The sequence below is a fragment of the Oncorhynchus clarkii genome, chromosome 5 (assembly GCF_045791955.1).
Source record: "Oncorhynchus clarkii lewisi isolate Uvic-CL-2024 chromosome 5, UVic_Ocla_1.0, whole genome shotgun sequence".
NCBI classification, from domain to species: domain Eukaryota; kingdom Metazoa; phylum Chordata; class Actinopteri; order Salmoniformes; family Salmonidae; genus Oncorhynchus; species Oncorhynchus clarkii.
Window position 1 is genome coordinate 88,536,280 of NC_092151.1, and position 26,670 is coordinate 88,562,949.

The 26,670-nt window shown below is 47.3% G+C and overlaps 1 protein-coding gene across 1 annotated transcript in view; it reads right to left on the reverse strand.

The window, feature by feature from the left end:
- LOC139409512 (serine/threonine-protein kinase Nek7-like) overlaps positions 1–26,670 on the reverse strand; it is a 141,811-nt gene that overhangs the window by 58,337 nt on the left and 56,804 nt on the right. Inside the window, exons 3-4 of the mRNA XM_071154773.1 lie at positions 12,628–12,768; positions 8,071–8,133 (exon numbers count right to left, since the gene is read on the reverse strand). Coding sequence (XP_071010874.1) covers positions 8,071–8,133; positions 12,628–12,768 — 204 coding nt within the window. The remainder of the gene's footprint in view (positions 1–8,070; positions 8,134–12,627; positions 12,769–26,670) is intronic.

Genomic DNA, 26,670 nt, shown 5'->3' on the forward strand with positions numbered 1-26,670 from the left:
AGGAGGAGAGAGAGAGGGAAGGATGGGAGGAGGAGAGAGAGAGGGAAGGTTGGGAGGAGGAGAGAGAGAGGGAAGGATGGGAGGAGGAGAGAGAGAGGGAAGGATGGGAGGAAGAGAGAGAGAGAGAGAAGGATGGGAGGAGGAGAGAGAGAGGGAAGGATGGGAGGAAGAGAGAGAGAGAGAAGGATGGGAGGAGGAGAGAGAGAGGGGAAGGATGGGAGGAGGAGAGAGAGAGGGAAGGATGGGAGGAGGAGAGAGAGAGGGAAGGATGGGAGGAGGAGAGAGAGAGGGAAGGATGGGAGGAGGAGAGAGAGAGGGAAGGATGGGAGGAGGAGAGAGAGAGGGAAGGATGGGAGGAAGAGAGAGAGAGGGAAGGATGGGAGGAAGAGAGAGAGAGGGAAGGATGGGAGGAGGAGAGAGAGAGGGAAGGATGGGAGGAAGAGAGAGAGAGGGAAGGATGGGAGGAGGAGAGAGAGAGGGAAGGATGGGAGGAGGAGAGAGAGAGGGAAGGATGGGAGGAAGAGAGAGAGAGGGAAGGATGGGAGGAAGAGAGAGAGAGGGAAGGATGGGAGGAGGAGAGAGAGAGGGAAGGATGGGAGGAGGAGAGAGAGAGGGAAGGATGGGAGGAGGAGAGAGAGAGGGAAGGATGGGAGGAAGAGAGAGAGAGGGAAGGATGGGAGGAAGAGAGAGAGAGGGAAGGATGGGAGGAGGAGAGAGAGAGAGGGAAGGATGGGAGGAAGAGAGAGAGAGGGAAGGATGGGAGGAGGAGAGAGAGAGGGAAGGATGGGAGGAAGAGAGAGAGAGGGAAGGATGGGAGGAGGAGAGAGAGAGAGGGAAGGATGGGAGGAGGAGAGAGAGAGGGAAGGATGGGAGGAGGAGAGAGAGAGGGAAGGATGGGAGGAAGAGAGAGAGAGGGACGGATGGGAGGAGGAGAGAGAGAGAGGGAAGGATGGGAGGAGGAGAGAGAGAGGGAAGGATGGGAGGAGGAGAGAGAGAGAGGGAAGGATGGGAGGAGGAGAGAGAGAGAGGGAAGGATGGGAGGAGGAGAGAGAGAGGGAAGGATGGGAGGAGGAGAGAGAGAGAGGGAAGGATGGGAGGAGGAGAGAGAGAGAGGGAAGGATGGGAGGAGGAGAGAGAGAGAGGGAAGGATGGGAGGAGGAGAGAGAGAGGGAAGGATGGGAGGAAGAGAGAGAGAGGGAAGGATGGGAGGAGGAGAGAGAGAGGGAAGGATGGGAGGAAGAGAGAGAGAGGGAAGGATGGGAGGAAGAGAGAGAGAGGGAAGGATGGGAGGAGGAGAGAGAGAGGGAAGGATGGGAGGAAGAGAGAGAGAGGGAAGGATGGGAGGAGGAGAGAGAGAGAGGGAAGGATGGGAGGAAGAGAGAGAGAGGGAAGGATGGGAGGAGGAGAGAGAGAGGGAAGGATGGGAGGAAGAGAGAGAGAGGGAAGGATGGGAGGAGGAGAGAGAGAGGGAAGGATGGGAGGAGGAGAGAGAGAGGGAAGGATGGGAGGAGGAGAGAGAGAGAGGGAAGGATGGGAGGAGGAGAGAGAGAGAGGGAAGGATGGGAGGAGGAGAGAGAGAGGGAAGGATGGGAGGAGGAGAGAGAGAGGGAAGGATGGGAGGAGGAGAGAGAGAGGGAAGGATGGGAGGAGGAGAGAGAGAGGGAAGGATGGGAGGAAGAGAGAGAGAGGGAAGGATGGGAGGAGGAGAGAGAGAGGGAAGGATGGGAGGAGGAGAGAGAGAGGGAAGGATGGGAGGAGGAGAGAGAGAGGGAAGGATGGGAGGAGGAGAGAGAGAGGGAAGGATGGGAGGAGGAGAGAGAGAGGGAAGGATGGGAGGAGGAGAGAGAGAGGGAAGGATGGGAGGAGGAGAGAGAGAGAGGGAAGGATGGGAGGAGGAGAGAGAGAGAGGGAAGGATGGGAGGAGGAGAGAGAGAGGGAAGGATGGGAGGAGGAGAGAGAGAGGGAAGGATGGGAGGAGGAGAGAGAGAGGGAAGGATGGGAGGAGGAGAGAGAGAGGGAAGGATGGGAGGAGGAGAGAGAGAGAGGGAAGGATGGGAGGAGGAGAGAGAGAGAGGGAAGGATGGGAGGAGGAGAGAGAGAGGGAAGGATGGGAGGAGGAGAGAGAGAGGGAAGGATGGGAGGAGGAGAGAGAGAGGGAAGGATGGGAGGAGGAGAGAGAGAGGGAAGGATGGGAGGAAGAGAGAGAGAGGGAAGGAGGGAGGAGGAGAGAGAGGGGAAGGATGGGAGGAGGAGAGAGAGAGGGAAGGATGGGAGGAGGAGAGAGAGAGGGAAGGATGGGAGGAGGAGAGAGAGAGGGAAGGATGGGAGGAGGAGAGAGAGAGGGAAGGATGGGAGGAGGAGAGAGAGAGGGAAGGATGGGAGGAGGAGAGAGAGAGAGGGAAGGATGGGAGGAGGAGAGAGAGAGAGGGAAGGATGGGAGGAGGAGAGAGAGAGGGAAGGATGGGAGGAGGAGAGAGAGAGGGAAGGATGGGAGGAGGAGAGAGAGAGGGAAGGATGGGAGGAGGAGAGAGAGAGGGAAGGATGGGAGGAGGAGAGAGAGAGGGAAGGATGGGAGGAGGAGAGAGAGAGGGAAGGATGGGAGGAGAGAGAGAGAGGGAAGGATGGGAGGAGGAGAGAGAGAGGGAAGGATGGGAGGAGGAGAGAGAGAGGGAAGGATGGGAGGAGGAGAGAGAGAGGGAAGGATGGGAGGAGGAGAGAGAGAGGGAAGGATGGGAGGAGGAGAGAGAGAGGGAAGGATGGGAGGAAGAGAGAGAGAGGGAAGGATGGGAGGAGGAGAGAGAGAGGGAAGGATGGGAGGAGGAGAGAGAGAGGGAAGGATGGGAGGAGGAGAGAGAGAGGGAAGGATGGGAGGAGGAGAGAGAGAGGGAAGGATGGGAGGAGGAGAGAGAGAGGGAAGGATGGGAGGAGGAGAGAGAGAGGGAAGGATGGGAGGAGGAGAGAGAGAGGGAAGGATGGGAGGAGGAGAGAGAGAGGGAAGGATGGGAGGAGGAGAGAGAGAGGGAAGGATGGGAGGAGGAGAGAGAGAGGGAAGGATGGGAGGAGGAGAGAGAGAGGGAAGGATGGGAGGAGGAGAGAGAGAGGGAAGGATGGGAGGAGGAGAGAGAGAGGGAAGGATGGGAGGAGGAGAGAGAGAGGGAAGGATGGGAGGAAGAGAGAGAGAGAGAGAAGGAGAGAGCTACAGTAGAGGGGTTGACTGACAACAGTCAGGGGTTGTGATGCCAGTAGCGATAGTGGGAGCCCAGGCATGAGGAGCGACGCCGCTCTGACGTGATTAAAAACATGTTCACCCTGGGCCTCCCGGGTGGCGCAGTGGTTAAGGGCGCTGTACTGCAGCGTCATGTAATCTAAGCTGGACACTGGAGTCATGTAAATCTGGGCTGGACACTGGAGTCATGTAATCTGGGCTGGACACTGGAGTCATGTAATCTGGGCTGGACACTGGAGTCATGTAATCTGGGATGGACACTGGAGTCATGTAATCTGAGCTGAGCTGAGCTCAGATTACATGACTCCAGATGGACAGAGAGGAGGGATGGACAGAGAGGAGAGATGGACAGAGAGGAGAGATGAACAGAGAGGAGAGATGGACAGAGAGGAGAGGAGGGACAGAGAGGAGAGATGGACAGAGAGGAGAGATGGACAGAGAGGAGAGATGGACAGAGAGGAGAGATGGACAGAGAGGAGGGATGGACAGAGAGGAGAGATGGACAGAGAGGAGAGATGGACAGAGAGGAGAGATGGACAGAGAGGAGAGGAGGGACAGAGAGGAGAGGAGGGACAGAGAGGAGAGATGGACAGAGGAGAGATGGACAGAGAGGAGAGGAGGGATGGACAGAGAGGAGGGATGGACAGAGAGGAGAGGAGGGACAGAGAGGAGAGGAGGGACAGAGAGGAGAGATGGGCAGAGGAGAGATGGAGAGAGGAGAGGAGGGATGGACAGAGAGGAGAGGAGGGATGGACAGAGAGGAGGGATGAACAGAGAGGAGAGGAGGGACAGAGAGGAGGGATGGACAGAGAGGAGAGGAGGGACAGAGAGGAGAGGAGGGATGGACAGAGAGGAGAGATGGATAGAGGAGAGATGGACAGAGAGGAGAGGAGAGATGGACAGAGAGGAGAGGAGAGATGGACAGAGGAGAGGAGGGATGGACAGAGAGGAGAGGAGAGATGGACAGAGAGGAGAGGAGAGATGGACAGAGAGGAGAGGAGAGATGGACAGAGAGGAGAGGAGGGATGGACAGAGAGGAGAGATGGACAGAGAGGAGAGATTGACAGAGAGGAGAGATTGACAGAGAGGAGAGATGGACAGAGAGGAGAGATGGACAGAGAGGAGAGGAGAGATGGACAGAGAGGAGAGGAGAGATGGACAGAGAGGAGAGGAGAGATGGACAGAGAGGAGAGGAGAGATGGACAGAGAGGAGAGGAGGGATGGACAGAGAGGAGAGATTGACAGAGAGGAGAGATTGACAGAGAGGGCGAGGCATATACAATACCAAAAGTATATGGACACCTGCTGGTCGAACATCTCATTTCATAATCATGGGCATTAATATGGAGTTGGTTACACAGACAGACAGAGGGAGGGAGTCAACCTCAATGATTGACAGAGTTACAGACAGAGGGAGGGAGGGAGTCAACCTGAATGATTGACAGAGTTACAGACAGAGGGAGGGAGTCAACCTGAATGATTGACAGTTACACAGACAGAGGGAGGGAGGGAGTCAACCTGAATGATTGACAGAGTTACAGACAGAGGGAGGGAGTCAACCTGAATGATTGACAGAGTTACAGACAGAGGGAGGGAGGGAGTCAACCTCTGAATGATTGACAGAGTTACAGACAGAGGGAGGGAGGGTGTCAACCTGAATGATTGACAGAGTTACAGACAGAGGGAGGGAGGGAGGGAGTCAACCTGAATGATTGACAGAGTTACAGACAGAGGGAGGGAGGGAGTCAATCTGAATGATTGACAGAGTTACAGACAGAGGGAGGGAGGGAGTCAACCTGAATGATTGACAGAGTTACAGACAGAGGGAGGGAGGGAGGGAGGGAGTCAAACTGAATGATTGACAGAGTTACAGACAGAGGGAGGGAGGGAGTCAATCTGAATGATTGACAGAGTTACAGACAGAGGGAGGGAGGGAGTCAACCTGAATGATTGACAGAGTTACAGACAGAGGGAGGGAGGGTGTCAACCTGAATGATTGACAGAGTTACAGACAGAGGGAGGGAGTCAACCTGAATGATTGACAGTTACACAGACAGAGGGAGGGAGGGAGTCAACCTGAATGATTGACAGAGTTACAGACAGAGGGAGGGAGTCAACCTGAATGATTGACAGAGTTACAGACAGAGGGAGGGAGGGAGTCAACCTCTGAATGATTGACAGAGTTACAGACAGAGGGAGGGAGGGTGTCAACCTGAATGATTGACAGAGTTACAGACAGAGGGAGGGAGGGAGGGAGTCAACCTGAATGATTGACAGAGTTACAGACAGAGGGAGGGAGGGAGTCAATCTGAATGATTGACAGAGTTACAGACAGAGGGAGGGAGGGAGTCAACCTGAATGATTGACAGAGTTACAGACAGAGGGAGGGAGGGAGGGAGGGAGGGAGTCAACCTGAATGATTGACAGAGTTACAGACAGAGGGAGGGAGGGAGTCAACCTGAATGATTGACAGAGTTACAGACAGAGGGAGGGAGGGTGTCAACCTGAATGATTGACAGAGTTACAGACAGAGGGAGGGAGGGAGTCAACCTGAATGATTGACAGAGTTACAGACAGAGGGAGGGAGGGAGTCAACCTGAATGATTGACAGAGTTACAGACAGAGGGAGGGAGGGAGTCAACCTGAATGATTGACAGAGTTACAGACAGAGGGAGGGAGGGAGTCAACCTGAATGATTGACAGAGTTACAGACAGAGGGAGGGAGGGAGGGAGGGAGTCAACCTGAATGATTGACAGAGTTACAGACAGAGGGAGGGAGTCAACCTGAATGATTGACAGAGTTACAGACAGAGGGAGGGAGGGAGTCAACCTCTGAATGATTGACAGAGTTACAGACAGAGGGAGGGAGGGTGTCAACCTGAATGATTGACAGAGTTACAGACAGAGGGAGGGAGGGAGGGAGTCAACCTGAATGATTGACAGAGTTACAGACAGAGGGAGGGAGGGAGTCAATCTGAATGATTGACAGAGTTACAGACAGAGGGAGGGAGGGAGTCAACCTGAATGATTGACAGAGTTACAGACAGAGGGAGGGAGGGAGGGAGGGAGTCAACCTGAATGATTGACAGAGTTACAGACAGAGGGAGGGAGGGAGTCAATCTGAATGATTGACAGAGTTACAGACAGAGGGAGGGAGGGAGTCAACCTGAATGATTGACAGAGTTACAGACAGAGGGAGGGAGGGAGTCAACCTGAATGATTGACAGAGTTACAGACAGAGGGAGGGAGGGAGTCAACCTGAATGATTGACAGAGTTACAGACAGAGGGAGGGAGGGAGTCAACCTGAATGATTGACAGAGTTACAGACAGAGGGAGGGAGGGAGTCAACCTGAATGATTGACAGAGTTACAGACAGAGGGAGGGAGGGAGTCAACCTGAATGATTGACAGAGTTACAGACAGAGGGAGGGAGGGAGTCAACCTGAATGATTGACAGAGTTACAGACAGAGGGAGGGAGGGAGTCAACCTGAATGATTGACAGAGTTACAGACAGAGGGAGGGAGGGAGTCAACCTGAATGATTGACAGAGTTACAGACAGAGGGAGGGAGGGAGTCAACCTGAATGATTGACAGAGTTACAGACAGAGGGAGGGAGGGAGTCAACCTGAATGATTGACAGAGTTACAGACAGAGGGAGGGAGTCAACCTGAATGATTGACAGAGTTACAGACAGAGGGAGGGAGGGAGTCAACCTGAATGATTGACAGAGTTACAGACAGAGGGAGGGAGGGAGTCAACCTGAATGATTGACAGAGTTACAGACAGAGGGAGGGAGGGAGTCAACCTGAATGATTGACAGAGTTACAGACAGAGGGAGGGAGGGAGTCAACCTGAATGATTGACAGAGTTACAGACAGAGGGAGGGAGGGAGTCAACCTGAAATATTTTTTTAAGGCAGTGTGATCAACCAAAGAACAGGGAGGTTTTACAATGCCTCGTAAAGAAGGGACCATTGAATATCCCTTTGAGCATGGTGAAGTTATTAATTACATCAGTCTCTACAGAGAAACAGGAGTCATTCCTAACTCAGTTGCCGGAGAGGAAGGAAACCGCTCAGGAATTTCACCATGAGACCAATGGGGACTTTAAAACAGTTACAGAGTTTATTGGCTGTTATGAAAACTGAGGATGGGTCAACAACATTGTAGTTACTCCACAATACTGACCTTAATGACAGAGTGAAAAAAAGGATGTCTCTACAGAATACAAATATTCCAAAACATGCTTCCTGTTTGCAACAAGGCACTTAAGTAACACTGCAAAATAAATGTGGCAAAGCAATTAAGGTTTTGTCCTGAATACAAATGTATTTATATAGCCCTTTTTACGTCAGCCGATATCTCAAAGTGCTGTACAGAAACCCAGCCTAAAACCCCAAACAGCAAGCAATGCAGGTGTAGAAGCACGGTGGCTAGGAAAAACTCCCTAGAAAGGCCAGAACCTAGGAAGAAACCTAGAGAGGAAACAGGCTATGAGGGGTGGTCCTCTACTGGCTGTGCCGGGTGGAGATTATAACAGAACATGGCCAAGATGTTCAAATGTTCATAAATGACCAGCATGGTCCAATAATAATAATCACAGTGGTATGTTTGGGACAAATCCAATACAACACATTACTGAGTACCACTCTACATACTTTCAAACATTTTTACATGTGGTTTCTTCCTTCACAGATTCCATGAATCGATGACCTCTTCCTAGATATTTGGTCACATGCTCCATTTTGTGTATGGATTCTTAGAAAACAAGGGACAGTTGGACTTACCCCACTCTCCCCTACATACACACAGTGTGAATGGGCTCCGTCTCTCTGGTACTTTACCTTTAGGAGATCTATTTCTTTGATGCAATCTTGCCGAGCTTTGGCATCCATCAAGTCGAATATCTATCAAGAGATCAGAAGAGAAGACATCAATGTTACAGCATGTTCAAGGAAAGAAAATGAGAGAGAGAGAGAGAGAGAGGAAGAGAGAGAGAGAGAGAGAGTAAGAGAGAGAGAGAAATAGAGAGAGTAAGAGAGAGAGAGAGAGAGAGAGAGAGAGAGAGAGAGAGAGAGAGAGAGAGAGAGAGAGAGTAAGAGAGAGAAATAGAGAGTAAGAGAGAGAGAGAGAGAGAGAGCGAGAGAGAGGAAGAGAGAGAGGAAGAGAGAGAGGAAGAGAGAGGGGAAGAGAGAGAGAGAGAAAGAGAGAGAGAGAGAGAGAGAGAGAGAGAGAGAGAGAGGGTAAGAGAGAGAAATAGAGAGTAAGAGAGAGAAATAGAGAGAGGAGAGAGAGAGAAAGAAAGAGAGAGAGTAAGAGAGAGAAATAGAGAGAATAAGAGAGAGAGAGAGAGAGAGAGAGAGAGAGAGAGAGAGATAAATAGAGAGAGTAAGAGAGAGAGAGAGAGAGAGAGCGAGAGAAAGAAACTAATCAACAGACACCCCACCCAGACCAATCAAGACCACCCCCCAGGTCAACCATGCCCACACCCTATTTAGGCCCCCTCAGATCAGACCTATGCCCCTCCTGCCCACCGCATGCCCCCCACTCCCGCTAAGAGGGCCTCATCATGAAAGTCACATATACGCCCAGGCCGTGAGCAGGCAAACATGCCCAACCCCCACTCTTACACTAGCCCAAGCCAATGGCAGGTACCAGACACTTGGGGTTGAACCTCTTTTCTCTAGTGTCATAGGCTAACATGGGGTTGAACCTCTCTCTTCTCTAGTGTCATTGGCTAACATGGGGTTGAACCTCTCTCTTCTCTAGTGTCATTGGCTAACATGGGGTTGAACCTCTCTTCTCTAGTGTCAAATGCAAACATGGGGTTGAACCTCTCTCTTCTCTAGTGTTATAGGCTAACATGGGGTTGAACCTCTCTGTTCTCTAGTATCACAGGCTAAAATGAGGTTGAACCTCTCTTCTCTAGTGTCACAAGCTAACATGGGGTTGAACCTCTCTCTTCTCTAGTGTCACAGGCTAACATGGGGTTGAACCTCTTTTCTCTAGTGTCATAGGCTAACATGGGGTTGAACCTCTCTCTTCCCTAGTGTCATTGGCTAACATGGGGTTGAACCTCTCTCTTCTCTAGTGTCATTGGCAAAAATGGGGTTGAACCTCTCTTCTCTAGTGTCATAGGCTAACATGGGGTTGACTTGAACCTCTCTCTCTCCCTCTGACGCCTGCCTCCAGTCTTCGCCGTGTGTGTGTGTGTGTGTGTGTGTGTGTGTGTGTGTGTGTGTGTGTGTGTGAGGGCTGTGTGCGGGCTGTGTGCGGGCTGTGGTGATACCAGTATTGGAGTATTTTGAAATGAAAAGGAAGCAGCCTAAACTCCTTGGTCCTGTATAAACCTGCTGTATGTAACATAGTGTGTGCTATAGCTTGGAAAATAAATGAATATGACTCTGGATGACAACAGAATGATGCTTGTTTCCAACAATAAGGCTGTTTTCCTGAAGAAGTTAAATCAGCTTTGTGTTTTGTTTCCTTGCCATGATAGTAAACGAGTATTGCAATACTGGTATCGCCCGGCGCTAGTGGGTGGTGGGTGGGAGAGCCAGTCGGCCTGCTGAGCTAGAGACACCTGCCTGTGCACCTTCTGTGAACTACCCCTGATACTACTACCTGCTGTCCTCACACACACGTACACGCACACACACCCCCACACACACACACACCCCCACACACACACACACCCCCACACACACACACACGAGAGTGATAAGTGAGTAAAACAAAGTTTAAAGAAAATAATCCTTGGATGTAAATAAATCATTCTCCCTCTCTGTGTTTACAGCGTCATCATAAAGTCGACAAGACGTAATATCCTCAAATGTCCTTCAAATATAACAACGTGTGACTTCATCAGTGGTTGGGGAGATAACGGCATGTGATAGTGTGGAATGGGAAGGTTAGATGTGGGGAGAATCACAAACTAGGTTGTCAGTAGACTGAACTCAATGACCCTCCGATCTGGAGAATCACAGACTAGGTTGTCAGTAGACTGAACTCAATGACCCTCCGATCTGGAGAATCACAGACTAGGTTGTCAGTAGACTGAACTCAATGACCCTCCGATCTGGAGAATCACAGACTAGGTTGTCAGTAGACTGAACTCAATGACCCTCCGATCTGGAGAATCACAGACTAGGTTGTCAGTAGACTGAACTCAATGACCCTCCGATCTAGAGAATCACAGACTAGGTTGTCAGTAGACTGAACTCAATGACCCTCCGATCTGGAGAATCACAGATTAGGTTGTCAGTAGACTGAACTCAATGACCAATGACCAATGACCAATGACTCAATGACTCAATGTGGAGAATCACAAACTACTAATTCACACACTTATCAAGAGAACATCCTTGTTCATCCCTACTGCCTCTGATCTCACTAAACACATGCTTCGTTTTTGAATTATGTCTCCGAGTTGGAGCGTGTCCCTGGCTATAGGTAAATAAATAAAAACTAGAAAAATGTGGTCTGCTTTGCTTAAAATAAGGAATTAGAAATAATTTATACTTGTACTTTTACTTTCGATATTTAAATATATTTAAAACCCCAAACTTTTACTCAAGTAGTACTGGGTGACTTTCACTTTTCTATTAAGGTATCTTTACTTGTCCTCAAGTATGACAATTGGGTACTTTTTCCAAAACTGGTTGTCAGTAGACTGAACTCAATGACCCTCCGATCTAGTGGTGTTCCCGAGACGAGGCAGCAAAGTGTGGCTTGACTCACTGGCTAAAGAAAGAGCTCTATCTGTCTGACTGCCAGAGAACACACACACGGCGTGAATCAACATATGAATCAGCACATGGTGGAATTAACATAGAAACGTGTGTTGAACAGTTGCCATGACGGTGGAAATGATGAGTGTGGCAGGCACCACCACCATGTTAGTTTCTGAGACAACTTTCTGCAGTCTATAGAGAGAGAGGGTATCTGGAAGGAAGACTAACACAACACAGACAGTCACCTCCAGAACCCAAATACATGTACGTATGGTGTGCATTTGGTAGTGCTGAGCGACTAGTGCTTTTCTTGGTTGGTTCGGTTCGATTATTTTTTAAATTATCACTGTTTTTGATAATAATAATAAACAAAACATTAAATGCATTATGAAATAACAACATTAAAAACAGTGTTGAGCTTTTGAATGGAAATTCCAAAGCCAAAAATAGTGAACATTCATTTGCCAAAACATTGAAAATATTCTATTGTCTCTGTCAGGACCACACTGGGTAGAAAAGACTATGAAACAATATACTATTTTAGTTGTTTATATTACTTTTGATTTGATGACTTTTATTTTTCATTCCTGAAAGTCCTCATCACGTTTCTGCTCAGGCACTAGCAGCCAAGCAGCCAGACAACGTTCTCTCTGTCCTCCCCATACTGGACTGTGTTAAGTCCTCCAATTTAGGAAGGGGGATACCTAGTCAGTTGTACAACTGAAGGCATTCAACTGAAATATATCTTCCACATGTAACCCAACCCCTCTGAATCAGGAGGGGGGGGGGGCTACCATAATCAACATCCACGTCTTCGGCACAGTGGGTTAACTGCCTTGCTCGGGGGCAGCTCGGAGATTCGATCCAGCAACCTTTCGGTTACTGGCCCAAAGCTCTAACCACTAGGAGCTGTCAGACAAAATCCTTTTACTAGTTTGTCTAAGAAGATAAGGCATACTTTATCTCTCGTCGTTAAATTGTGTACATTCCTCTCTCATGCGGTCTACGTGGTCTGTGTGTATCTAACCTAATGTAACAGGAGTAAAAGTTTATCTATCTCTGCCTGAGCTGAAAAAAACTGCCGCATTTTAGTTAATTACCACGTTTCAGCACTGAACAACTCCCTTCAGCCCAGCGTCCCAGTTTTAGAGTTGATGTTTAGATTTCTCTCTTGAGAAAAAAAAACTAACTAAAGGGAATTCAAGTTTATCAGCACTATTTGATGTGTGCGTGGGTGTGTGTGTGTGTGTGTGTGTGTGCATGAGGAAAATAAGTATTTGGTCAATAACAAAAGTTTATCTCAACACTTTGTTATATACCCTTTGTTGGCAATGACAGAGGTCAAACGAGGTTGTGGACAGGTGTCTTTTATACTGATACAAGTTTAAACAGGTGCCATTAATACAGGTAACGAGTGGAGAAGGTCTGTGAGAGCCAGAAAGGTGTAGGTGACCAAATACTTATTTTCCACCATCATTTGCAAATAAATTCATAAAAAATCCTACAATGTGATTTTCTGGATTTTTTTTCTAATTTTGTCTGTCATAATTGAAGTGTACCTATGATGAAAATTACAGGCCTCTGTCATCTTTTTAAGTGGGAGAACTTGCACAATTGGTGGCTGACTAAATACTTTTTTGCCCCACTGTATGTGTATGTATACCTCACCTGAACCTTCTTAAGGGCCATGGAGGTGTTGTCCATCAGGTACCTGGCCCGGTACACCTCACTGAACTGGCCCCGCCCAATCTTCTTCTCAATCAGGAAGTTAGCCAGAGAGTTGTGGCCCATGTCCGGCTGGAGCGGCTTCTGAAAGCCAACACAGTGAACACAGTCACAAATGCCACAATTATGTTCTCCCTTGCAGTAATCTCATAAACCCAGAACAAAAATTGTGTATAATTGCGTCAAACACTGGATTCGTTTCTGGGGAGAGATGTATGAGACAAGATACTAACCAGACTAGTGAAGTCTCCACCCCCCTAAACGGAAACTGTTATGTCCCTTCCCCTTCCAGAATTCAACGATGCAAAACACCTGCAAACCCATGATTTATCCAAATGATCAGTGATGAAAACATCTGCATATGGGATCAAAGTTCCTCGTTAAGACTAGAGGTCTTTCTCACCGCCGATACTGACACCGATTATTGGAGGACCAAAAAAAAGCAGATACTGATTAATCGGCCAATTTTTAAAGATGTGTGTATATATATATATATATATATATATATATATATATATATATATATATATATATATATATATATGAAAATTACAACAATACTCAATGAAAAAGGAACACATTCATTTTAACTTGATATAATCTATTTATTTAGTCTCAAATAAATAATGAAACATGCTCAATTTGGTTTAAATAATGCAAAAACAAAGTGTTTGAGAAGAAAGTAAAAGTGCAATATGTGCCATGTAAAAAAGCTAAGATTTAATTTCCTTGCTCAGAACATGAGAACAGCTGAAAGCTGCTGGTTCAATATTCCCAGTTAAGAAGTTTTAGGCTGTAGTTATTATAGGAATTATGACGAGTCAACTATTTCTCTCTATACCATGTGTATTTCATATACCTTTGACTATTGGATGTTCTTATAGACACTTTAGTATTGCCAGCCTAATCTCGGGAGTTGATAGGCTTGAAGTCATAAACAGCGCTGTGAGGCAAGCATTGCCAAGAGTTGCTGGAAAACGCAGTAAAATTTGAATGAATGCTTACGAGCCTGCTGGTGCCTACCATCGCTCAGTCACACTGCTCTATCAAATCATAGACTTAATTATAATATAATAAACACAGAAATATGAGCCTTTGGTCATTAATATGGTCAAATCCAGAAACTATCATTTCGAAAACAAAACGTTTATTCTTTCAGTGAAATACGGAACCATTCCGTATTTTATCTAATGGGTGGCATCCATCAGTCTAAATATTGCTGTTACATTGTACAACCTTCAATGTTATGTCATAACTATGTACAATTCTGGCAAATTAATTCGGAACGAGCCAGGCGGCCCAAACTGCTGCATATACCCTGACTCTGCGTGCAATGAACGCAAGAGAAGTGACACAATTTCCCTGGTTAATATTGCCTGCTAACATGAATTTCTTTTAACTAAATATGCAGGGTTAAAAATATATACTTCTGTATTGATTTTAAGAAAGGCATTGATGTTTAGGTTTAGGTACATTCGGGCTGTGGAATGTTGTCCCACTCCTCTTCAATGGTTGTGTCGAAGTTGCTGGATATTGGCGTAAACTGGAACACGCTGTTGTACAGGTCGATTCAGAGCATCCCAAACATGCTCAATGATTGACATGTCTGGTGAGTATGCAGGCCATGGAAGAACTGGGACATTTTCAGCTTCCAGGAATTGTGTACAGATGCTTGTGACATGGGGCCGTGCTTGATCATGCTGAAACATGAGGTGATGGCGGTGGATTAATGGCATGACAATGGGCCTCAGGTTCTTGTCCCGGTATCCTGCCCATGCCATAACCCCACCGCCACCATGTGGCACTCTGTTCACAATGATGACATCAGCAAACTGCTCGCCCACACAATGCCATACGTCTGCCCGGTACAGTTGAAACCGGGATTCATCCGTGAAGAACACACTTGTCCAGCATTCCTGTGTCAATCGAAGGTGAGCATTTGCCAAGGCACATCAGGGTCAGCTGTAGTCTGCCAAGGCACATCAGGGTTAGCTGTAGTCTGCCAAGGCACATCAGGGTCAGCTGTAGTCTGCCAAGGCACATCAGGGTCAGCTGTAGTCTGCCAAGGCACATCAGGGTCAGCTGTAGTCTGCCAAGGCACATCAGGGTTAGCTGTAGTCTGCCAAGGCACATCAGGGTCAGCTGTAGTCTGCCAAGGCACATCAGGGTCAGCTGTAGTCTGCCAAGGCACATCAGGGTCAGCTGTAGTCTGCCAAGGCACATCAGGGTCAGCTGTAGTCTGCCAAGGCACATCAGGGTCAGCTGTAGTCTGCCAAGGCACATCAGGGTTAGCTGTAGTCTGCCAAGGCACATCAGGGTCAGCTGTAGTCTGCCAAGGCACATCAGGGTCAGCTGTAGTCTGCCAAGGCACATCAGGGTCAGCTGTAGTCTGCCAAGGCACATCAGGGTCAGCTGTAGTCTGCCAAGGCACATCAGGGTCAGCTGTAGTCTGCCAAGGCACATCAGGGTTAGCTGTAGTCTTCCAATGCACATCAGGGTCAGCTGTAGTCTGCCAAGGCACATCAGGGTCAGCTGTAGTCTGCCAAGGCACATCGGGGTTAGCTGTAGTCTTCCAAGGCACATCACGGTTAGCTGTAGTCTACCAAGGCACATCAGGGTCAGCTGTAGTCTGCCAAGGCACATCAGGGTTAGCTGTAGTCTGCCAAGGCACATCAGGGTTAGCTGTAGTCTGCCAAGGCACATCAGGGTTAGATGTAGTCTGCCAAGGCACATCAGGGTTAGCTGTAGTCTGCCAAGGCACATCAGGGTTAGCTGTAGTCTGCCAAGGCACATCAGGGTTAGCTGTAGTCTGCCAAGGCACATCAGGGTTAGCTGTAGTCTGATGCTGCTGCAGCTGAAGTGACATATGTTTGACCAGTCAGCTAGCGACAAAACTCCAACAACACTCTCCTCTCCTCTCCTCTCCTACAAGATGTATGTTGCGCCCTGACACTCGGCTCGCTAGCGAGCATCTAAATTTAAAAAACTAAGAAAACAGGCTGGAATGAGCCTTGGGGCAGTGATGAGTGAAAACACACAGAGAACAGTGTGACCTTTGCAGCCATTTTATAAACGTGTCTGTTGGTGTGGTGGAGGGAGAGAGGAGGCGACAGATATCACATTGCCACATGTCACCAGTGCCTGGCCCCGACCACGGCCGGGGGATGCCCTTGCAGGCAAGCAGAGAGGACTCTGGGAAAGAGGAGGGTGAGAGCACGGTGTCATCAAGACGGAGGGGAGGGGCAGCATTAGATGTGTTCACTTCGGATCCATTTCACTGGTAAACAAAGTCAGCATGAACAGAACACAGACCTGGGGCAATGACACACACACAAACATATACAGAGACACACACACAAACATATACAGAGACACACACACACAGAGACACACATACTTACACTCACACACGGAGCCCAGTGTTACTATCTCTGGAGAACTTTACCCATCTTTCTACAATAACAGACATCTTTTATTTAGGCCTACACACTACAGCAAGGAGGGGTCCATTATTTAGGCCTACACACTGCAGCAAGGAGGGGTCCATTATTTAGGCCTACACACTACAGCAAGGAGGGGTCCATTATTTAGGCCTACACACTGCAGCAAGGAGGGGTCCATTATTTAGGCCCACACACTACAGCAAGGAGGGGTCCATTATTTAGGCCTACACACTACAGCAAGGAGGGGTCCATTATTTAGGCCTACACACTGCAGCAAGAGGGGTCCATTATTTAGGCCTACACACTGCAGCAAGGTGGGGTCCATTATTTAGGCCTACACACTACAGCAAGGTGGGGTCCATTATTTAGGCCTACACACTACAGCAAGGTGGGGTCCATTATTTAGGCCTACACACTACTGCAAGGAGGGGTCCATTATTTAGGCCTACACACTACAGCAAGGAGGGGTCCATTATTTAGGCCTACACACTGCAGCAAGTTGGGGTCCATTCCAGACAATTCAGGACATTCATAATTTAAATTATGAATCAAGGCACTAGTAAATTCAAGGCACTTTGTCTTCAATGAGGAATGACTGCTCGGACAAGAAGGTGTATCCCTATAGCTAGGATCTATAGCAGCAGGACTGAGGTGATGAGGAGGACAGGAATGCAGATCAAGGGGCAGCCAATTTAAGCGTTTCATTCTTTTTTAAAAGTTGACAGCCTGGAGAAGAGGCTTGAGAAAACAAGATGCCCCTTCCAATTAACAGGCACCAAGCCAGCACAAGGCACCAAGCCAGCGCAAGGCACCAAGCCAGCAACAGTCACCAAGCCAGCAACAGTCACCAAGCCAGCACAAGGCACCAAGCCAGCAACAGTCACCAAGCCAGCAATAGTCACCAAGCCAGCACAAGGCACCAAGCCAGCACAAGGCACCAAGCCAGCAACAGGCACCAAGCCAGCACCAGCCGCCAAGCCAGCGCCAGCCGCCAAGCCAGCGCCAGCCGCCAAGCCAGCGCCAGCCGCCAAGCCAGCACCAGCCGCCAGGCCAGCACCAGCCGCCAGGCCAGCTCCAGCCGCCAGGCCACCTCCAGCCGCCAGGCCAGCACCAGCCGCCAGGCCAGCGCCAGCCGCCAAGCCAGCGCCAGCCGCCAAGCCAGCGCCAGCCGCCAAGCCAGCGCCAGCCGCCAAGCCAGCGCCAGCCGCCAAGCCAGCGCCAGCCGCCAAGCCAGCGCCAGCCGCCAAGCCAGCGCCAGCCACCAAGCCAGCTCCAGCCGCCAAGCCAGCGTCTGCCACCAAGCCAGCGTCTGCCACCAAGCCAGCGTCTGCCACCAAGCCAGCGTCTGCCACCAAGCCAGCGCCAGCCACCAAGCCAGCGTCTGCTCGCCATCACAGCTAAATGCCATTGTAAACTACCGGCGTAATAGAGGCGTATGAAGAGCAGACGGAGAGAACCAGGTGAGGGCTGGTAGGGGATACTGCTGGTTGATTACAGCTGCCAAACGTGAGATGAAAGTGAGGTGGATAATATTGGACCTGCACATACAAGAGACTAGTTAGTGGCTGCTGCTTCAATTCAGCTGAATTTATAAACAAAACAGAATTTCTAAACATTTTATAACAGCAGGTTATTTAGATGGGTAAGGGCCGGAAAATGTGGTAGTATGATATGAAACAGTACTACGGTTTTCTAAAACGTTGGTATCATGACGTGTTGGTACCATGATATTACCACGGTACCAGTGTACCGTGCAACACAACTTGTCTTTATATCTGAAAAGGTATTTAGCCGGTATCAAACCTCAAACTATTATTTCAGCCTAATGACCTAGTAATCCCTTTCGGTGAAGTTCTGCCTGTGGCTTAGTATGAAACGCAACGGTAACGTTGGGGCGGCATCGGCACGCACTACGCTCTACTCTAGGTGGTTGCTAGGCAACGCCCGGTTACCATTCCCCCGGCAGTTCTAAACCTTGCAAGGCATGTCACTTAGACCCATCTCTTCATACAGTCCACCACTAAGCATGCACTGTTTCCTTAACCACAGCTGGATCCAATCATAATTACAGTGGGAATCATTATCACTGAATAAGAAGTTTAAGAAACCCTGTAACAATCAATCAACGTGACTTTGTTTAACTGAATCTCCATCTGTAAAGTTGGTTCATTCTCTGGCTGGGAAGATAAGAGGCGGTGGTATCACTCATCTATCACTGATTAGAAACATTTAGCATGCTATAATGTAGCATAAAATCTATTTGATTATTTTTGCTTGATCGCATACAAGCAAATCCAAAAACATGCAGAGTTTGTGAAATATGAACACGAGACTGAAAATAGGATTGCTATTGTTTTCTATGGGTATCATGTTAAAGATCAGACCCTAACAAAGTGGAGTGAGGGTAGGAAAGAGATGAAACGTGGATCCAAAACTCATGTTCTTGGGCTCTGTTCCAAAATATCACTTTTTTATATGACAGCTGTCCCACACGGTCCCTTGACAAAAGTTGTGTAGGACAAATATGTGTTTTATTCTGTTAAATTCCATAATAGTCTTACTATAAAATACACACAGTGTACAAAACATTAAGAACACATTCCTAATGTTGAGTTGCACCCTCTTTTCCCAGCCTCAATTCGTCAGGTCATGGACTCTACAAGGTGTTGAAAGTGTTCCACAGGGATACTGGCCCACGTTGACTCCACTGCTTCCCACAGTTGTATCAAGTTGACAGGATGTCCTTTGGCTGGTGGGCCATTCTTGATACACACGGGAAACTGTTGAGCGTGGAAAACCCAGCAGTGTTGCAGTTCTTGACACAAACCAGTGTACCTGGCACCTACTAGCTCTGGTTTCAGAGCTGGTCATGGGTTCTAAACGACATCATAACCGCCATCGATAAGAGACATTACTGTGCAGCCGTCTTCATCGACCTGGCCAAGGCTTTCGACTCTGTCAATCACAACATCCTCATCGGCAGACTCAACAGCCTTGGTTTTTCTAATGATTGCCTCGCCTGGTTTACCAACTACTGATAGAGTTCAGTGTGTCAAATCGGAGGGCCTGTTGTCTGGACCTCTGGCATTATCTATGGGGGTGCTACAGGGTTCAATTCTCGGGCCGACTCTCTTTTCTGTATACATCAATGATGTTGCTCTACGCAGACGACACCATTCTGTATACTTCTGGCCCCTCCTTGGACACTGTGTTAACTAACCTCCAAACAAGCTTCAATGCCATACAACTCTCCTTCCGTGGCCTCCAACTGCTCTTAAACGCAAGTCAAACTAAATGCATGCTTTTCAATCGATCGCTGCCCGCACCTGCTCGCCTGTCCAGCATCACTACTCTGGACGGCTCTGACTTAGAATACGTGGACAACTACAAATACCTCGGTGTCTGGTTAGACTGTAAACTCTCCTTCCAGACTCACATTAAGCATCTCCAATCCAAAATTAAATCTAGAATCGGCTTCCTATATCGCAACAAAGCATCCTTCACTCATGCTGCCAAACATACCCTCGTAAAACTGACCATCCTACCGATCCTCGACTTCGGTGATGTCATCTATAAAATAGCCTCCAACACTCTACTCAACAAACTGGATGCAGTCTATCACAGTGCCATCCGTTTTGTCACCAAAGCACCAACTACCCACCATTGCGACCTGTACGCTCTCGTTGGTTGGCCCTCGCTTCATACTCGTCGCCAAACCCACTAGCTACAGGTTATCTACAAGTCTCTGCTAGGGAAAGCCCCGCCTTATCTCAGCTCACTGGTCACCATAGCAGCACCCACTCGTAGCACGCGCTCCAGCAGGTATATCTCACTGGTCACCCCCAAGCCAATTCCTCCTTTGGTCGTCTTTCCTTCCAGTTCTCTGCTGCCCATGACTGGAACGAATTGCAAAAATCTCTGAAGCTGGAGACTCACTTCTCCCTCACTAGCTTTAAGCACCAGCTGCCAGAGCAGCTTACAGATCACTGCACCTGTACTTAGCTTATCTGTAAACAGCCCATCTACCTACCTCATCCCCATACTGGTATTTATTTATTTATCTTGCTCCTTTGCACCCCAGTATCTCTACCTGCACATTCATCTTCTGCCGATCTACCATTCCAGTGTTTAATTGCTATATTGTAATTACTTCGCCACCATGGCCTATTTATTTCCTTAACTTACCTCATTTGCACTCACTGTATATAGACTTTTTGTTTTCTTTTGTTCTATTGTATTATTGGCTGTATGTTTTGTTTATTCCATGTGTAACTCTGTGTTGTTGTATGTGTCGAATTGCTATGCTTTATCTTGGTCAGGTCGCAGTTGTAAATGAGAACTTGTTCTCAACTAGCCTACCTGGTTAAATAAAGGTGTTCTCAACTAGCCTACCTGGTTAAATAAAGGTGTTCTTAACTAGCCTACCTGGTTAAATAGAGGTGTTCTCAACTAGCCTACCTGGTTAAATAAAGGTGTTCTCAACTAGCCTACCTGGTTAAATAAAGGTGTTCTCAACTAGCCTACCTGGTTAAATAAAGGTGAAATAAAATAAAATAAATAAAACTACCATACTCCGTTCAAAGGCACTTTAATATTTTGTCTTGCCCATTCACCCTCTGAATGGCGCACATACACAATCCATGTCTCAAGTCTTAAAAATCCTTATTTAACATGTCTCCTCCCCTTCATCTACACTGATTGTAGTGGATTTAACAAGTGACATCAATAAGGGATCATAGCTTTCACCTGGATTCACCTGGTCATGTCTTGGAAAGATTAGGTGTTCTTAATGTTTTGTACACTCAGTGTGTGTTGACTGATTGTGATTGAGTCTTGTCTGTTTAATGAACAAAATAAATGATTGATTTGATTGGCGCAGCCATGACTTTACAGAACCGTAACGTAGACCTAAACAAACTAAATTGCACGTACCTCCCCGCCAAATAAAAATGTGATTCATTTTCAAACAGTACATTTATATTTTCCAACGGGGCTATTCGTTTGACTGAGGTTTTTCCCCCGCCTGAGTAGCCTCGTTTCACTGCCAAAAATACATCTAAACCATCTAGTGTTCAGCGAATTAACAACACAATGTCAAATACAGGTCGCCTAGTAAAATAATTAACATCCAATCACATTAACCGGTACTCATCCAATCACATTAACCGGTACTCATTCAATCACATTAACCGTTACTCCTCCAATCACATTAACCGTTACTCCTCCAATCACATTAACCGTTACTCATCCAATCACATTAACCGTTACTCATCCAATCACATTAACCGTTACTCATCCAATCACATTAACCGTTACTCCTCCAATCACATTAACCGTTACTCCTCCAATCACATTAACCGATACTCATCCAATCACATTAACCGTTACTCATCCAATCACATTAACCGTTACTCATCCAATCACATTAACCGTTACTCATCCAATCACATTAACCGTTACTCATCCAATCACATTAACCGTTACTCATCCAATCACATTAACCGTTACTCATCCAATCACATTAACCGTTACTCATCCAATCACATTATCCGTTACTCATCCAATCACATTAACCGTTACTCATCCAATCATATTAACCGTTACTCATCCAATCACATTAACCGTTACTCATCCAATCACATTAACCGTTACTCTCTCGCAGGAAACCTTCACTCCTGCGCCGACATTTAGAAACAAAACATGGCAATTTGTAAAATAAGCCACAGGAGTTTTTTTGAGCAAGAATAAAGACGACTTTCCAGTAGTAAGACATGTATAAAAGCAACAGATACCATTAACAAGAAGGGGCTAGAAGAGTCTTATATGGTGAGCTACCGAGTGGCTAGGACAGGCAAGCCCCATACTATAAGTCTATATACAGTGTGTGCAAATGGAGTAAGGAGGTAAGGCAATAAATAGACCATAGTAGTGAAGTAATTACAGTTTAGCAAATTAACATGAGGGATAGATGTGCAGATGATGTGCAAGTAGAAATAGTGGTGTGCAAAACAGCAGAAAAGTAAATAAAACCAATATGGGGATGAGGTAGGTAGATTGGGTGGGCTATTTACCGATGGACTATGTATGGCTGCAGCAATCGGTTAGCTGCTCAGATAGCTGATGTTTAAAGTTAGTGAGGGAAATATAAGTCCCCAGCTTCAGCAATTTTTGCAATTAATTCCAGTCATTGGCAGCAGAGAACTGGACGGAAAGGTGGCCAAAGGAGATGTTGGCTTTGGAGATGACAAGTGAGATATACCTGCTGGATCGCTTGCTACGGGTGGGTGTTGTTATCATGACCAGTGAGATGAGATAAGGTGGAGCTTTACCTAGCATAGACTTATAGATGACCTGGAGCCAGTGGGTCTGGCGATGAATATGTAGCGAGGGCCAGCCAACTAGAGCGGGTGGGTGGTATATGGGGCTTTGATGACAAAACGGATGGCACTGTGATGGACTACATCCAGTTTGCAGAGTAGAGTATTGGAGGCTATTTTGTAAATGACATCACCAAAGTCGAGGATCGGTAGGATAGTCAGTTTTACGAGGGTATGTTTGGCGGCGTGAGTGAAGGAAGCTTTGTTGCGAAATAGGAAGCCGATACTAGATTTAATTTTGGATTGGAGATGTTTAATATGAGTCTGGAAGGAGAGTTTACCGTCTAGCCAGGCACCTAGGTATTTGTAGTTGTCCACATATTCTAAGTCAGAACCATTCAGAGTAGTGATGCTATTCGGGCGGGTGGGTGCGGGCAGCGAATGGTTGAAAAGCATGCATTTGGTTTTACTAGCGTTTAAGAGCAGTTGGAGGACACGGAAGGAATGTTGTATGGCATTGAAGCTCGTTTGGGGGTTTGTTAACACAGTGTCCAAAGAAGGGCCAGATGTATACAGAATGGTGTCGTCTGTGTAGAGGTGGATCAGCCGCATCAAGAGCTCCATTGATGATATATACAGAGAAAAGAGTCGGCCCGAGAATTGAACCCTGTGGTGCCCCCATAGAGACTGCCAGAGGTCCGGACAACAGGCCCTCCGATTTGACACACTGAACTCTGCCTGAGAAGTAGTTGGTGAACCAAGCGAGGCAGTCATTTGAGAAACCAAAGCTGTTGAGTCTGCCGATAAGAATACGGTAATTGACAGAGTCGAAAGCCTTGGCCAGGTCGATGAAGATGGCTGCACAGTACTGTCTTTTATTTATGGCAGTTATGATATCGTTTAGTACCTTGAGCGTGGCTAAGTGCACCCGTGACCAGCTCGAAAACCGGATTGCACAGCGGAGAAGGTACGGTGGGATTCGAAATGGTCAGTGATCTGTTTATTAACTTGGCTTTCGAAAACCTTTGAAAGGCAGGGCAGGATGGGGGATGACCGCGGCAGCTTTCCAATCTTTTGGGATCTCGGACAATACGAAAGAGATGTTGAACAGACTGGTAATAGGGGTTGCAACAATGGCAGCGGATCATTTTAGAAAGAGAGGGTCCAGATTGTCTAGCCCAGCTAATTTGTACGGGTCCAGGTTTTGCAGCTCTTTCAGAACACCTGCTATCTGGATTTGGGTGATTAGAAAATGAAATAATTTCCACAAGATTCTGATAAGACATTAACTAAATGCATAAGTGACGTGTATTTTTCTTCAACTTTCTGAAGAGCCAATGGTGTGGGCATGCGACTGTCTGTCATATGTCTGCCATTTTGTATAGCCGTTAGTGATGATGCTAATGACAACCGTCTTCTGGTAAATGGAAAGGCTTTCCCAAAAACCTTCGCAATTAACTGTTAACTGTAGACTATGTCCAGAGTATCTACACCACAAATGTTTGATTTCCTAGATTTTTCACAGACCTCAAAAGTAGTCTCCTGATGTGGTTTAAGCATTGTTGTGTACTTCCAATTTAATCCGTTAAAAAAAAAAAAATTAAGTTTGATTTTGAGAGCGAAAATTCGGAAAAACTAAAAACGGAATTTGGGAGGGAAAAAAAACGACATGGAATTCAGCAAAAAAACACAATAGATTTTATAGGGCCCTAGCGAGGGCAGGGCTGTCACTCGCTGCATGGCAGCTTGACAAATGTTAGTATGAGGCCGTAAAGCGCTGTGACAGCCTCCTGCTGAGAGTTCCGTCTCATTAATGTGTTCTGGCAGGCTGGCCCCCTAATCATACATTTACATATGCAATGACCTATATTTGCATGTCAGATCGCACACTGTCCGGCGTGATTAACAACGGGCACCTCCCTGCGTGGAGTCGCCTTGGGTGGTGGGCGAGAGGCTAGGAGAGGGAAGGGGAGGGCAGGGTAGGGCAGGCGAGGGATGAGCCAGAAATGGGGAGGGTTAGGAGAGGGAAGGGGGAGAGCAGAGGGCGGAGGGGGTCATTTTTTTGTTGGCCGAGGGGCCGGGCTGCCAGGCAGGATTATGTCAGGCGGGGGCCCCGGCATTAGACACTTCATTAGAGCTAATCTGTTTAGCAGTGGGCAGTGTATGTAAACTTCACAGGCCATTTGCGGCACCTCGTTGCCCCCTGGCCTGGCCTTCAAAGGGCAGCCAGGCCGTCCTGAATGACAGGCCGTCTCATCGCACTGGCCTGTCACACACACAGCCGCTCCCAGCTGACACACACACACTGGCACACACTCACTGACACATATGTGGGTGAGGCGCAGCACCTCGACCCCTAACATCAGAGGAGAGGAGGAGATGCACAGAGAGGAGAGGAGGAGAGGCACAGAGAGGAGAGGAGGAGAGGCACAGAGAGGAGAGAAGGAGAGGCACAGAGAGGAGAGGAGGAGAGGCACAGAGAGGAGAGAAGGAGAGGCAGAGAGTAGAGAAGGAGAGGCACAGAGAGGAGAGGTGTGTACAGATAACAGCATGTGTGAAACATATGTTAACATTGCCAAAGCAAGTGAATTAAAAAATAAATAAAAGTGAAATAAACAATCAAATGAACAGTAAACATTACACTCACAAAAGTTCCAAAAGAATAAAGACATTTCAAATGACAAATGTATGTATATACAGGGTTGTAATGATGTGTAAATAGTTAAAGTACAAAAGGGAAAATAAATAAACATAAATATGGGTTGAATTTACAATGGTGTTTGTTCTTCACTGGTTGTCATTTTCTTGTGGCAACAGGTCACAAATCTTGCTGCTGTGATGGCACACTGTGGTTTTTCACCCAATAGATATGGGACTTAATCCAAATTGGGTTTGTTTTCGAATTCTTTGTGGATCTGTGTAATCTGAGAGAAATACGTGTTTCTAATATGGTCATACATTTGACAGGAGGTTAGGAAGTGCAGCTCAGTTTCCACTTCATTTTGTGGGCAGTGTGCACATTGCATGTCTTCTCTTGAGAGCTAGGTCTGCCTACGGCGGTCTTTCTCAATAGCAAGGCTATGCTCACTGAGTCTGTACATAGTCAAAGCTTTCCTTAATTTTGGGTCAGTCACAGTGGTCAGGTATTCTGCCACTGTGTACTCTCTGTGTAGGGCCAAATAACATTCTAGTTTGCTCTGTATTTTGGTAAATTCTTCCAATGTGTTAAGTAATTATCTTTAGTTTTCTCATGATTTGGCTGGGTCTAATTGTGTTGCTGTCTCTCAACTCAACAAAGCCAAGGAACTGAGCCCAATGCTGTCTCAACTCCAAGTCATCGCGGGTGGGAGTGGAACTGAGCCCAATGCTGTCTCAACTCCAAGTCATAGCGGGTGGGAGTGGAACTGAGCCCAATGCTGTCTCAACTCCAAGTCATCGCGGGTGGGAGTGGAACTGAGCCTATATTTTTTGTCCCCCCCCACTTTGGTTCTGAAATCACCATCACGAACTAATTAACTTGTAATTTATGCAGCTGGATTTCACCCCTATCTCAAAATTGAATGGTTTTGACCGTTTGGATGTTTTCACCAAGTGATCTTCTCGTCACTTTGGCCATGCAGTGGACCTCGCAAAACTGCTGTCGTCATTATGAAATTACCAAATTTACCGTCTATACAGTGCCTTGCGAAAGTATTCGGCCCCCTTGAACTTTGCGACCTTTTGCCACATTTCAGGCTTCAAACATAAAGATATAAAACTGTATTTTTTTGTGAAGAATCAACAACAAGTGGGACACAATCATGAAGTGGAACGACATTTATTGGATATTTCAAACTTTTTAACAAATCAAAAACTGAAAAATTGGGCGTGCAAAATTATTCAGCCCCTTTATTTTCAGTGCAGCAAACTCTCTCCAGAAGTTCAGTGAGGATCTCTGAATGATCCAATGTTGACCTAAATGACTAATGATGATAAATACAATCCACCTGTGTGTAATCAAGTCTCCGTATAAATGCACCTGCACTGTGATAGTCTCAGAGGTCCGTTAAAAGTGCAGAGAGCATCATGAAGAACAAGGAACACACCAGGCAGGTCCGAGATACTGTTGTGAAGAAGTTTAAAGCCGGATTTGGATACAAAAAGATTTCCCAAGCTTTAAACATCCCAAGGAGCACTGTGCAAGCGATAATATTGAAATGGAAGGAGTATCAGACCACTGCAAATCT